Below are 15,611 nucleotides of genomic sequence, written 5' to 3' on the forward strand. Positions count from 1 at the left end.
GGTTAGAGTCGCGAAGCTGTTAGCTGGCACTGAGGAAAATTGTGGGTTCTAATCCCGAAGATTGTTTTCCGTGGTTTTCCATTTCCACATCATGAAAATTCTGGGGCTGTACCACGATTTTCTCAGTTCTAGCTCCTTTCCATCCTTGCGTCGCCGAAAACCTCCAGTGTGTTAGTGCTACGTTAAACTAAGATATATATTCGAATTATCGAGCTCCAGTTTCATTACAGAGTCTACATCGTTAGTGCGTAAATTTGCACACATACTCAAAGGCGTTGTCGTTTGGGTCACTATCAAAGGTATGGTGTACGAGTCTCCTGTACCAACCTAGGAGGATCCCATCTCAAGAGTCCAAGCAGCAACTGAAACACTGAAGGCACAAGTTAGCGGGTTCGATCCCTCCTCACCCTGGTGATATCTTAATGTGCTCAAATACGCCAGCTTCGCGTTGATATATTTACTGTCACCTAAAAGAATTCCTGCGAGACAAAATTCTGGCACCTCGATGTCTCCGTAAACCGTAAAATTAGTTAGTGAGACATACAGCTAATATTACTATTATTAATATTATTATTATTAAAATTAATCCGTTTACCCTCCAGGGTTGGTTTCTCTGTCGGACTCAGCGAGGGATCCCACCTCTACCGCCTCAAGGGCAGTGTCCTGGAGCATAAGACTTTCGCTCAGGGGATACAACGGTAAAGGAGAATCAGTACCTCGTCCAGGCGGCCTCACCTGCTATGCTAAGCAGTGGCCTTGTGGGGGGGGGAGTTTGGAAAAGTTACACAAGGGAGAGGAAAGGAAGCGGCCTTGACCTTACGTTAGGTACCATCCCGGCATTTCCCTGGAGGAGAAGTGGGAAACCACGGAAAATCACTTCCAGCATGGCTAAGGTGGGAATCGAACACACCTCTACTCACTTGGCCTCCCGAGGCTGAGTGAACCCAGTTCGAGCCTTCGTACAACTTTTCAAATTTCGTAGCAGAGCCCTGAATCGAAGTCAGGCCTCTGGGGTTAGCAGCTAATCATGCTAACCACTAAATCACAGAGGCGGACTTATTTATTATTATTATCATTATTATTATTATTATTATTATTATTAACTCACCGAGCTCGATAGCTGCAGTCGCCTAAGTGCGGCCAGTATCCAGTAATCGGGAGATTGTGGGTTCGAGCCCCACTGTCGGCAGCCCTGAAGATGGCTTTCCGTGGTTTCCCGTTTTCACACCAGGCAAATGCCGGGGCTGTACCTTACTTGAGGCCACGGCCGCTTCATTCCAATTCCTAGGCCTTTCCTATCTCATCGTCGCCGTAAGACATATCTGTGTCGGTGCAACGTAAAGCAAATAGCAAAAAAAATTTTAAAAAAATATTAACTCGGTGAAATGAGAGTAAGTTGTTGGCGGAATCCTATATTTAGACAAGTACTTTATTGGTATATTTTTGAACTGTGCACTTTTATAGCTCTTAAACGTAATGACACGAGATTTCCGAAGTGACAGTGGTGGTGAAAGCAGTCAGCTATGTCGTCCGTCCTCTAACGAGTTCATGTAAAGACCGGTCTTCTTCCAGCTTTGTCTGCGACTGAGATAGCAAAACCACTAACTTGTGCTACACAGTCTCTCTCATTTGGAGTCGAGGCGTGCACAAAGAAACTTTGGAACAGTCAAACCATTTTAATACCAGGTCGTGCGGAACAATCGAACGAGATAAATCGATTGATCGCAGTTCATTCTATCTGGCTTGAAAGACATGGAGTGAAGATCCAGGCGTAACTAAAACGCAGTTAAAGTAACAATGGCTTAGCATAAATATGTAATTCTTTATTGAACTGGGTGACACCAAGTAGCTAATAGTGTAATGTCATTTTTAGATTGGTCTTCAGCTTTGATGGGAAGTGAATCACAGCAAAATCACGGTGATGGTGTTAATATGAGAAAGAAGCTCCAATTCAGTGGACGTCTGGTAGACCTAGATGTCGTTCATGAATTTGGTTACCTTCGTTCCTTACGTAACAATAGTGGCAGCTGCCAGAAAGATACCAGAAGAACTGCTCTTGGAAAAGTTGTCATGGGTAAGTTCCGAACGACCTGGCGCGACGAAGCAATCAGTAAAAAATGTAAAGAAATATCTGGTTTGAGTCTCGACATTTTCAATCTTCTTGTATGACTTGAAATGCCAATGACAAATAGCATCGATGCACTTGAAATGTGGTGTTGGCGGAGGATGCTACGAATATCTTGGACGAAGAACGTATGTTAACTCCTCCATAATCGAAGAGCTTGGTATTCCGAATGGAATTTCAACTCTTGTTAGAGAGAAACCGTGGATTTCATTGGACTTGTAATAAGGATGAAAATAGCCTTGAAAAAGTAAGCTCACGTGGGTAGATACAAGGATGTGACAAAGTGGCAATCGTGTTAGGCCGTGCCCATGACCGTACTGTGCTTGAAGTTGCTGGATTTGTTGATGTTTAGCAGCGGACTGTTCAACGTGTCTACAAGCTGTGGTGTACTACACGTGGCCACGAAACACGACGCCCTAATTGTGTTCGGAAAAGGATCTTGACTGGGAGGGACTAGAAACGCGTTTCACGGCCTGTGAATCAAAATCGCTTCCAAACCCGACAGAAATTGCTGCAGTTGATGAACGAAGACCCATCCCAACCTGTAAGCGAGAGAACATTGCGACGGGAACTGCATGTAATGAACATTTGGAGTCGGACACCTCGCAAGAAGCCATTTCTTACACAGGTACATAAAGCTGCGCGACTTTCATGGGCTAGAAATCATAGAACATGGACAGTAGCTGACTGAAGGAACGTAATGTGGTCCGACGAATCACGTTTTTGCCTGTGTACTAATGACTCACGTCATCGAGTGCACCGAAGGCCAAATGAAGCATTTCATCCTGGATGTGTGCAAGGTTTATATTCAAGCCGAAGGTGGGTCTGTGATGTTTTGGGTGTGGTTTTTTGCATCATGGACTGGAGTCATCATGGATTGCCTTTCAGTCAACATCTGCATGATGGGAATGCTGTTGATACACGTAATTTTCAAGATGACAACAGTTCGTCGGGTGGACGCATGTGTGACTGGTTTTATAAACACTTCCCCATCCTATTACGTATCAACTGGCCTATACAATCACCTGACTTGAACCCCATTGTAGATCTCTGGGACATATTGGAACAGCGGGTAAAACGTCGGCATCATCCCCAAAATTTGGTGGAATTGCCCGATGAAATCTTCAGCGAAGAGCATAAGCTTGGTGTGACGTACTTGCACAACCTTGTGGACTCACTTCCTAAGCGAATCCAGGCGGTTCTCAAGTCCAGGTAGGCGGATTTACACGGTATTAAATTATACGTGTAATGATTTCTCCAGGGGTGACTAATTTTTTGTCCGTTGTGCTTAGTTTTTCAAGGAAAGGTGAAGCGTATCAGGCCGCATGGAATAGCTCCTAGAAAACGGATAGACCAGACCAAAAACGCAACTCACGGACTTCTTCGAGTGACAATCCGGAAAGTGGAAAGCCGTAGACAGTGGGGACTCCGTTGAATAGTCAGCATTAGATCACGATATTCAGAAATGAGATATGCGACTGATAAGAGTTAAAATGGAGATCATTCACTACGTTATTATAAATTCTTTCGAATACTTTCGGTTCTATTAGTCACTAATGTGTAGGAATTTCGCACTGAAAATTTCATAATGTCCGCCTCTGTGGTGTAGTGGTTAAAGTGATTATTTGCCACCCTCGGAGGTCCAGGTTCGATTCCCGGCTCTGCCACGAAATTTGAAAAGTGGTACGAGGGCTGGAACGGCGTTCACTCAGCTTCGGGAGGTCAACTGAGTAGAGGTGGGTTCGATTACCACCTCAGGCATCCTGGAAGTGGTTTTCCATGGTTTCCCACTTCTCCTCCAGGCAAATGCCGGGATGGTACCTAACTTAAGGCCACGGCCGCTTTCTTCCTTCTTCGTTGTCTACCCCTTCCAATCCTCCCCTCCCACACCAAGGCCCCTGTTCATCAGAGCAGGTGAGGCCGCCTGGGCGAGGGACTGGTCATCCTCCCCAGTTGTATCCCCGACCCAGAGTCTGAAGCTCCAGGTCACTGCCCTTGAGGCGGTAGAGGTGGGATCCCTCGCTGAGTCCGAGGGAAAAGCCAACCCTGGAGTGTAAGCAGATTAAGAAGAACAAATAAAATTTCATAATAATGTTATGAATTTTACGTTCGAAATTTTGGCGTGACAGCGTCTCATTTAACAGGCCTGCATGCACGGGAGGTCGGCGTTACAAAATGTAGCCTGTCTAGTGGACGTCTAGCAAGCCTAGATATTTGTTGCTAATGAATTTATAAAAGTTACATTCGAAATTTCGATATCTCAAGTTAACCCAGTAGTTAGCAAAAGTACACAATAAAAAATTCAGTCTGATGTAGCCTTTCCCCACTGAGGCCTCGTGTTTTGAGTGGTCGATTACGCGCAGTAAGTACATTTCAGAACACCGTGACGCAGTCCTTCGCAAACTATTTATGTCACCGTCACCTGAAGGGTAAAATTTCTTGCGCCTACTTGTACTATTCGTCCCTTCCTTCCTTCCTTCCTTCCTTCCTTCCTTCCTTCCTTCCTTTCTTCCTTCCTTCCTTCCCTCATCTCATCAACTTGCACAAATATCCGGCTCACGAGAACTTCTGTTATTAAAAATATTAATTTTAAAAATTGGATTTACGTCCCATGAGCTAATTTTACTTTTTCAGAGACGCCAAGGTGCCGAAATTTAGTCCCGCAGGAATTATTTTACGTGCCACGACACGATGCTAACCTATTTGAGCACCTTCAAATACCACCGGACTGAGCTAGGATCGAACCTTCCAAGTTGGAGTCAGAAGGCCAGCGCTTCAATCGTCTGAGCCAATTAGCCCAGATATATAATAATAATAATAATAATAATAATAATAATAATAATAATAATCAGTGGCCTGTGACAGCAAATTACGCTGGTTAAAACCTCTAAGGAGATTCTTAGACCTCTCTTAGGAACTATAGCATGCTTTTTTTTTTAAAGAAATTTTACATTTAACTTCAATTGTTTCTCATGACGTTTAAAATGTCGAAGGTTTACTCACATGCTTTGGATGTTTTACCTGTAAGGTTTCAAAGTAACGTTGGCTAAAGTATCCAAGCAAATAACTCTCTGTGACCCTTCCCGGTTATCCACACGAATGTTTGTGAAACTTAGTTTTTTATAATCTTCTTCATATTTTCGCACTCCAGTTCTTGTTGCATAATTGACCTTAGTAGTGAGAGCTGAAGCAGATGTAGAAGATGAACATTCAACTAAATTCCCAACCTTTCATTTATTCGGTATTTTTGTGGGAGAACAAGCACTCGATGAAATACTTTTTATGGTATTCCTTTTTACGAGTGTGAATCATCCACGTATTCATAGTGTTTGAAATGGCTAAAAACGAGTTTCCGTCTGAGAAAGAAGAATCTCTTATCGTAGCTTGGCGAGGTAGTGGCGGTAATTTTGTTAAGTGGCGTAATGATGAAAAATGAAAACCTACAACCAGTTCTCCAGTCATTGACCGGGTCAGGGATGGACTGAATGAAGCAGATATAGGCTATTAGTACGATGGGGTCGCCACTCCCATAGTGATTTATTAATGACTGATAGATTATATGAAATTAGAATGGAGAGTGTTGCTGGAATGAAAAATGACAGGGAAAACCGGAGTACCCGGAGAAAAACCTGTCCCGCCTCCGCTTTGTCCAGCACAAATCTCACATGGAGTGATCGGGATTTGAACCACGGTATCCAGCTGTGAGGGGCCGACGCGCTGCCGCCTGAGCCATGGAGGCTCTTGGCGTAATGATATGGGTGGAATTTGACGCCACGGTTGATAGGTTTCAATCTGAAAGAGCACTGGGGTAATCGCTGTGATCCTACAGGTAGGTTCTAATTGCCAACCTTTCTGGTCTGCACTTGTTCAGTTCTAAAGAAAGTAGTGCGTTTACGTGAAAGTTTATCGTCGTTGAAGGAACCAAACCTCGTATGTCACACACTGGTCTTCTTATCCATTGGTCACGCTGCCAGCCTCATATGGTTATGCAGTCCATCAGTACAATTTACGTTGGGTTCATTTTCCTATGGTTATGTGCGAAGGAAAATTAACCTTACCGTACCATACAGTCCTGTAGGAATGAGGTTTGCACGACGAATTTATTCACTCCTACAATCAGTAGTGGCGATTGGGAATAATAAGTTGGGGGGGGGACACAAAAATGTATAGACAACAAAAGTACCCGTGTCTGTGGGATATAACGGGTGGCGGCATCAAAATTGAAAAAATAGTCGTAAAATTGTGAGCGAATTTCGATAGGGACGTAAAGGTTGGCAATGTACCATATTATATGCGGTAATAATAGCACTGTACAATAAAAGTACTACTAAACTGTTTTCATTCCTCCCCTGAAGTGGGAGGCGGGCCTCTCAGATGGTAACGCCGTCTCTCACGCCGGGAGATTTGTTAAGGTGAAGGAAATTCACGGAGAAGGTGAGGGTGTTGGCGGCCGTGGCCTATATTAAGTACTGGGCATTCGCCTTAGTGCAGGAGAATGGAAAGCCATTCTCAGGACAACCGACGGTTGGGGCCAGTAGTGAGGTCCAGCCCTGTCCTGTTTCCCGATACAGTGGCGTAGAGCCGTGGCCAGCCCTCCTCTGCTCCGTTGGCCGGTCGGAGTGCAGAGCTGTTGGACCACAGACTAGCCGTCTACTCTGCATCCACCAAAAGACAAAGTCATCTCCGTACAGGCCATGAAGGCCCTTGGAGGAGTGGAATGTAAAGGCTTCCACCATGATTGTTAACCGCAGCACGCGATGGGGTAGAGTGGTTAGCTCTATGCCCGGCCGCCTTAGCGCCCAGGAATTAACCTGGTATTCATTTTGGTGTAGGCTGAGTGAACCTCAGGGCCATATGCACCGCTGGAAGAGGAAATCTCGTTTCTTAAATTTTACGACTTCCTGACGGGGATTCGAACCCACGTCCTTCCGAGCGAACAGAGCACGCCTTTATCGCCTCGGCCAGGCAGCCCCTACTCTGCATCCACCGCGCCAATAAAACTTTCACCAAAGGAAAAATAATTACGCATGTATTACTATTAAATAGAAGTATGGCGTTATTATACAATTAGAAATTCATTTAGTATTTAACTACACAGTAACAAAATTGCAGACACCAGATAGAACTGAACAGACATTGACGGAGCGAGATTGCCAGAATGACGAATGTATACGGCAAGCGGGTGACCTCGGCAAAAATATACCCCTACTACACATTGCTCCGCGAGTCACCACTACTTGCTGTGGCACTGTACAATTCGTTTACGCGACGAACAACATTGTGTGCGTGTTTCCGATAGTTTATTTCTTAATTCTTAAAGAAATTAAAGCAAAAAATTAGCGTAAACAGAAACAGGGTTTGTATATTTTAAAAATATAATTCCTAAATTCAGGCGGCTAAATTGGATTTTAATAATTTTTTTTTTAATTTCGTGTGGCTATTTCTAGCCGAGTGCAGCCCTTGTAAGGCAGACCCTCCGATGAGGGTGGGCGGCATCTGCCATGTGTAGGTAACTGCGTGTTATTGTGGTGGAGTAGAGTGTTATGTGTGGTGTGTGAGTTGCAGGGATGTTGGAGACAGTACAAACACCCAGCCCCCGGGCCATTGGAATTAACCAATGAAGGTTAAAATCCCCATCCCGGCCGGGAATCGAACCCGGGACCCTCTAAACCGAAGGCCAGTACGCTGACCATTCAGCCAATGAGTCGGACAAATGGATTAAAAATGCATGTTTTTCTCCATGAAGTGGGGGTAATTACGACACACAACCCCCCCCCCCCCCACTATTCGCCGCTACCGCCTACAATATTCTGTATTTGTGGTTAATTTTCCTTTACTCTTCGCATAAGAAAATGAACTCATTTAACATTGTTCTGATGGACTGCTTATCCATATGTGGCTTGGAGGTGTGACCAGTCTTAAGGAACATAATGGATAGGACGAGCATTGTGAGATACGAAGTTTGGATTTCTTCACCAACGATGTTAGTTTTTTTAATACGAGTGGAAGAACTTCTTGACCGGCTTACTGCTCTGACCACTGCCGTAACGAGTGCACAAGTCTGCTGGTTTAAAAGGTTCTGGACTCGGTTTGTTTACAAGTAGACATGCTAATAAATATAAGTAGACCGAGCTCGATAGCTGCAGTCGTTTAAGTGCGGCCAGTATCCAGTATTCGGGAGATAGTAGGTTCGAACCCCACTGTCGGCAGCCCTGAAAATGGTTTTCCGTGGTTTCCCATTTTCACACCAGGCAAATGCTGGGGCTGTACCTTAATTAAGGCCACGGCCGCTTCCTTCTCACTCCTAGCCCTTTCTTGTCCCATCGTCGCCATAAGACCTATCTGTGTCGGTGCGACGTAAAGCAACTAGCAAAAAAAAAAATATATATATATATAAGTAGCATTATCACTATCACTACCACTATCAGCCATATTCAATCGTTTTTACTATGTGGCCTCTTTAAGTCCGAAGCAAGGTAGGTTTTCATGAGCTCTCTCCATCTGCGACGGTCTTGAGCGATGTTCTGCCAATTGATCCCAGTAATCTTCCGGATGTCTTCGTCCCATCTATCCACTGGTCTTCCCTTAGGTCTCAGATGATCCTTCGGACTCCACTCAAGCACAATCTTTGTCCACCTACCATCAGTTCTCCGAGCAACATGGCCTACCAACTGCCATTTTTGGGTAAACACCCTTTTTAAAACATCACTTACCTTTGTGACTGATCTTCGTGAAGCCTAGCATAAACCGTTCCATAGCTCTTTGGGTTTTCTGAGTTTTTGCTTAACAAACCCGCTCAATGTCCAGGTTCAGAGACTATCTTCTTTAGGTGGGTTGGCATGTTGGATTTGAAGACTGAAGTATTTCTTCCCTAGGCTTGCCATCCTAGTTTGATACGTTGGAAGATTATAGCGATCACAAAGTCCTGCTCCATGGCTAAATGGTTAGCGTGCTGGCCTTTGGTTACAGGGGTCCCGGCAGGGTCGGGAATTTTAACCATAATTGGTTAATTCCCCTGGCACGGAGACCGGGTGTATGTGTCGTCTTCATTATCATTCCATCACCATCACGACGCCTACGGGCGTCAAATCAAAATACCTGCACCAGGGCTCTACGGAGGCCACACGCCAGTAGTAGTAGCGATTACAAATACAATTTGTGAATAACTATAATGTGAGGAACAAAACAAAAAGTAATATGAATAGTTGAGCAGTTGGCTGTCCAAACATCAATTTCAAGGACTTCCGGTAAGATGCAAGGGCATAGACCCAGCACATGCACATAACACAGTAACGGAAATGTTAAAATTGTTAGGTTTTCAGTCTGTTGATACTAATTAACGAATAAATTATATTTAAATATTATCTGAAAAACAAATAAAAATAAATAAAATTAAATAAATAAAAAAGAAATAAAAACACAATTAAGAGCATGTTATACCTGAAATAGCGAACTAGATTTATTTTGTAGGTATTATAATATGTTATTAAGGTACCCATTCACATTCCGTGATCTTGGTCGCACTGACGGGGCCGAATGTCCCGGGGTTTGAGGGTGGGGGTTCGGTGGTTGGGATCGAGGTTGGGTCAGTGTTGGAGGTTCGACAGATAAACCTCCGAACCCGATCGCTCCGCCAACACGTCAATGTGTGTATGGTCAACTACCCGACCGGCTCGCTGTGCTTTTGTCTGTAGCTTTCAAGTATTTCTGAGTGAGTTAATTTGTAAAGTTAATTACCGCCAATAACAACATGACTGAGCCTCCATGGCTCAGACGGCAGTGCGCCGGCCCCTCACCGCTGGGTTGCGCGGTTCAAATCCCGGTCACTTCATATGAGATTTGTGCTGGACAAAGCGGAGACTGGACAGGGTTTTCTCCGGGTACTCCGGTCTTCCCTGTCATCTTTCATTCCAGCAACACTCTCCAATATCATTTCATTTCATCTGCCATCCATTAATAATTGCCACAGAGGAGTGCGACAGGCTTCGGCAGCTGGCATAGTTCCTATCCTTGCCGCTAGATGGGGTTTCATTCATTCCATTCCTGACCCGGTCGAATGACTGAAAACAGGCTGTGGATTTTCAACAACACGACTTTTGAGGAGAATAAGCAGTCTGGGAAGAATTTATTGAAATATATCGGGTGAGTCCTTGTTTCCGAATAGTTGAGGAGATATTACACTGCTGAATTCATAACTTCTGCCTATCACTAGAAATCACAATATTACAATTAACCTTTCTTCAACACTAATGGTGTCTCTCAAGCGAGTCTCTTGTTTCTCCAACAATTCGGAAAACTTGTTGTTTATTAATATGAGAAAATCGCGGATTAACTCCCAACCATTCCCTCATCCATACGCGTTTCTTCTTTACTTCATCAACGCACAAATATACTGCAAAAGGTACAACCACTTTAGAATGTTTTCCTTGGGCCGTAATATTAAAAGAAGAGTTTTGACAGACGGGGCTGGAGAGAGGAGCATGTCACGTGCAATTTCACGGTATTGTAACATTCCTGTATTCCTTTCTCGTTCAATTCGCTTCCAGATCACTTGTTCGTTCGTTCAGACCGCTCAGAAGTGAGAGGTTTGGCAACTCCAATCAACACGAGCCGGCCAGCAGGCTTGTCCCCATGACAACCACAGTGGGTACGCCCACGTTTCCATGACAACCATATCGCCTACTCTTTTCTCCCCACCCAGATAAGCAGTAAACAAGCTCCCTCTAAGAACTGTCAGAATGCACCTTTCAGTATTACGACCATAGGCAGTGCACATTCTATTTAAATTCATAGCGAGCTTCCCAGATTGGGGTAAATTGCAGACTGACGGACAGCTGCGCCAACAGGTGTGCTAGTATATGGTAACAGTCAAACTGTCCGGGTCCATGACTAAGTGGTTAGCGTGCTGGCGTTTGGTTCATGGAGTCCCGAGTTCGATTCCCGGCCGGGTCGGGGATTTTAACCCTAATTGGTTATTTCCACTGGACCGGGGACGGTGTGTGTGTGTGTGTGTGTGTGTGTGTGTGTGTGTGTGTGTGTGTCATCCTTAAACAGAAAATACAAGAAAAACAAAGAGAGAATTAGAAAAATGAGAAAAATATATCAGTAAATAAGTCTAAAATTAATTTTTTAAAGCAAGTTGGGTTTGAGGCAAGTATTTTACGTAGACCGGCTCGCCAACTCGCTCGAATGCGAATGGGTCCGTTTAGGTGTGTTTTTCTTGTTTAGGTATTTTTTAATGTTTATTCAAAAATTAGTATCGGCATACTGAACAACCTAACAGCAACAAATTACCTCACTCGAAACTGAAAATAAATGACCTCCACTATGATAAAACATGGTAATGGAATACAGGATACAACTGTATTAGGTATTTATTCAACAAAAGTGGACTTAATTTCGTTCTAAGACTGTGGAATACTTCAGTTTACCCTTAGCGACACAAATAAGATTTATCCTAATATTTATGAACACATTTTTCTTAGTATTTACAACTTATTCCAGAATCCACTTTAATTGAAAAATGTACCTTTAGAAAATATGACCGACATAAATTTTTCTGCGATATAAAATGAAATTGCAACATGTTTTCGTGCCTTAAGTATACACATTATTCTCAGGAATCTCCGTCCCAAGACGTTCAAACTGCAGCCTTGTACATACAAGCTAACCCTGCAATATATTGTGTAGTGATAATAGGATACTGTGCTGGGGTGTGCAGGTTTAGCGCCCGCCCCTCCCCCTTCTTCGTCCACCACTCGCTTCTTCTGGTACAGGCTGCTGCGTAAGTTGTGTGTCAAATAGGAGTTACAGCACCCGAGGAAATAGCTAACGATTGGCTGTGTATCACTGCTGAGCATACATTCACTCCTTGTGCTCAGAGTTGTTGGATAGAATCCCGTACCTTTCAGTGGTATTTAAGTCATTTCCTCTGGCGTATCTCAAAATTGATAATGGTTGAAATGGTCTTAAAACTTCCGATCTGTTTTCCTTTCCATTATTGGGGTCAGCATTGAATTTATATTTGGCTCAGTTTTATATTCGGATTCCCTTCCTGACGCCTACCCTAAGTGAAGGGTTGGATTCACTATTACGTGTTTCACAGATACAGTTTAGTAAAGGAGCTTGACCTGAAATGTCCTCCATCACTTAGTATCAATTCTCAAACATAAATAACTATGGACAGTTCGCTAAATGTTGTGTTGTTTCAAATACCTACAGTAAGATGAATGACAAGGCTAAATTAATGTCCCTTCATCCAAGGGTATATATATTATAATTAAAGCCGGGATTTTTATGCAGTAACAGGTTAGATTGCAAACTAATTTGGTTAGTAGAAAGTGTCGGCCACCCGCTCTTTCATAATGTAGCAAGGGTAACATAAACTATAGGGTTTCGGATAGGCCGTACCCCTACCGTTTATGTAATCCACATAGCATAATCGTTGTGAAGGTACATTATACTTGTTGCTCTCTTCAGTAACTTTGCATTCTAACCTATTAATGCATGAAAGTCCGGACTCTGATTATAATACCTCTACAGTGCTAGGTAGTAAAATATGTGCCAAGTCTTTTCAAACTACTCTTAAACTTAGTGCTAATTTGGTTCATCCAATATTAACCTCCTCAGAGCAATGACCAAGTGAACTGAGACAAAGATTCCTTTACTTTCTGTATAAACATTAATTAGCCTAAATAGCTCAAATTTAGAGTTAGAAATTATATTTACTCTATTCATTTCACAGGATGAATGTTTCACAAACGTGAGCCTGAATATTTACAATGAATTACAGTAAAACTGCTCTTACACGGACAAATAAGGGAAAATACGGAAACGATACCTACTAAAAAGAACGCACATCGCATTTTCTTGGTAATCAAAGCACACTTAAGTATGCGGAAAAACCACAGTTCTAGCCTTTGAGTTGAGAACATTCCAGGGATATGAGCTACGAATTTTAAGTAAATAAAATATAACAAATTATGATAATATACTCTTCATTTGTTCCTAAAAATTACAATCCTTTTTCCTTAATCATCGTTATTCGGTCGATTAGATTAACAGTTCCCTTTTTCTATCACTACGAGCGCTAATGTGTGAAAATTTTTCAAAAAATCAAAAACCTCGTGAGGGTATTGAACCAAGGAATACATTACTGAAAGAATTATGTAAATAGGTTAAATTGGCTAGGATTTGAATCAAAGAGAAAACGAGTAAAGAAACAAGCTCTTTTAGGCGGTTTTTCTGGAACTGCAATTAGACCGGAAGTGATTTTTTGAAATTTGTTTTTCTAGTTTGAGAGAAACATTTCCGGAGCTTTTGGCTCTTCAACATCCGGCACAATTGAGGAAATTGCTTAATTTTACTTTGTCTGCCAAGAACAATTTTTACCGGGCGAGTTGGCCGTGCGGTTAGGGGCGCGCAGCTGTGAGCTTGCATCCGGGAGATAATGGGTTTGAACTCCACTGTCAGCAGCCCTCAAGATGGTTTTCCGTGGTTTTCCATTTTCACACCAGGCAAACGCTGGGGCCATACCTTAATTAAGGCCACGGTCGCTTCCTTCCCACTCTTATACCTTTCCTATCCCATGGTCGCCGTAAGACCTATCTGCGTCGGTGCGACGTAAAGCCACTAGCAAAGAAAAAAAGAAAAGAAAAGTTTAAAACATTAAAATGAAATTCTAACGACTGCCAATGTCTCATCACAAAATAGCCCCTTTGCAAAAACTGTCTAATGTTATTGTTTTCTGTAGCCTCCTAGCTCAAGAACCGCAACTAATTTAGTCATTATGCTGATCTAAAAGTCGAGCAACAGTGTGTTGTAGATTTAGAGCAGTGATGGAAATGCGCCCAATAATTATGATCTATAGACTGCGATAAATTACAGCCCTTGCTTCTAGACAGACAGATCGGATAAGGCGTAATGGCCGCATGAGGTATGATCAGCATATATTAGCATGGGGTATAGTTACCAACAATATTCAAACACCTTGCTTCTGCCCTGTACAAGAAAGCCTGCACTTACAGAGCAAAAAGTTATTTTGAACGAAGAGACCTCCCAGAGTTCTAGATACAGAATAACTTCAGTCATAGATCTATAGGAAGAGAGAAAAGAAAATTTTAAAAATACTTTCCGCTTAACATAAAGTCATCAGGCTCTTACATAATGCAAACTTATCACCTTTCGTAAATTTTATTTTCATAATCCGCCAACCAAGCTCAAGTCACCATACAACTTGAAAACTGTTCTATTGAGAGATACGCGGTTCTAATATTGAAAATTGCTAGTGGCTATCACGAGAGGCTAGTGCTTACTTGCTAATACCAGGTTAGATATTAATTCAAGTACATATCCTGTTAAAGTTAAATCTCAATATTTTTGCAGAACCCTCTACCAAGGGCTCAGAAATAATTACCGTGTAACTTTTACATTTAGATACCTAGAAACAGGACTGATTTTACTATCGCCCAAAAATGAAACAACTGCACACATTCATAATCTTCACCATATCGTTTGCTGATTTTGGTAATCAGGTTCCGGTCTATGACATTATCAAATACTGAGATGAAAAGTTACTGTGTTGGACATTGCAGGTCGGAGTGCTACGTGTCCGCTTTAGGTATCTGCAACCTGCCGAACAGCTATGATTGCCAAGTAATCTACACGCGCATCAACAGGGGTTCGGCAGAAAGTGAGGGTAAATCATCCGGGGACCGGAAGATGCGTCCTAGGTTTACTACTTGCGTATGTAAGTTACGTGTTGTCCTCTAGAATTAACGGATTTTCATGCGCATTTAAAGAGTATTATTTATAACAACAGGCTTTATTTCTTAAGAGTAATATATCATAAGTGCCCGAATCGTTAGCTGAATGGTTAGAGTTGAGGCCTTCGGTTCAGATGGTTCCGCGTTCGATTTCCGGCCGGGTCGGGGATTTTAATCGCGTCTGATCGAATATTATGACCCGGGAATTGGATTTTTGTGTTTGTTCCAACACTTTCCTCTTCATATTCAATCAACATAGCACACTACCAACCACCATACAAACACGCAATACTGATTACATACCTCCATATAGGGTTGGAGTCAGGAAGGGCATCCAGCCGTAAAACAGGGACAAATCCACATGTGCTACACAGTTCACACCCGCGACCCCACAGATGTGGGAAAGGCGGAAGAAGAAAAAGAAGAAGATTCCATATGTATACTGAGGAAGTATAAACGGAGAGTATCAAGAAGAGCGCACTGAATTATTAGCCTTGCCATATAAAGACTTAACACTGACATTTTTCTATGTTAGTGGTATTGTTAAAATGCTTGCTCAGTAATATGTTAAAATACAGCATAATGTGCGACGGTCCGACTCGTTCGCTGAACGGTCAGCGTACTGGCCTTCGGTTCAGAGGGTCCCGGGTTCGATTCCCACCCGGGTCAGGGATTTAAATCGCTTCTGATTAATTCTTCTAGCTCGGAGACTGGATGCTTGT

General features: G+C 42.9%; 1 protein-coding gene across 1 annotated transcript in view; it reads left to right on the forward strand.

Moving 5' to 3' along the window:
- The first annotated feature begins 2,981 nt into the window (after window positions 1-2,981).
- Window positions 2,982-15,611, forward strand: part of Dscam4 (Down syndrome cell adhesion molecule 4) — a 779,777-nt gene continuing 767,147 nt past the window's right edge. Inside the window, exons 1-2 of the mRNA XM_068227782.1 lie at window positions 2,982-3,337; window positions 14,719-14,822. Of these exons, the coding sequence (XP_068083883.1) occupies window positions 2,982-3,337; window positions 14,719-14,822 (460 nt within the window). The remainder of the gene's footprint in view (window positions 3,338-14,718; window positions 14,823-15,611) is intronic.

The sequence above is a fragment of the Anabrus simplex genome, chromosome 5, assembly GCF_040414725.1.
Source record: "Anabrus simplex isolate iqAnaSimp1 chromosome 5, ASM4041472v1, whole genome shotgun sequence".
NCBI classification, from domain to species: Eukaryota; Metazoa; Arthropoda; class Insecta; order Orthoptera; family Tettigoniidae; genus Anabrus; species Anabrus simplex.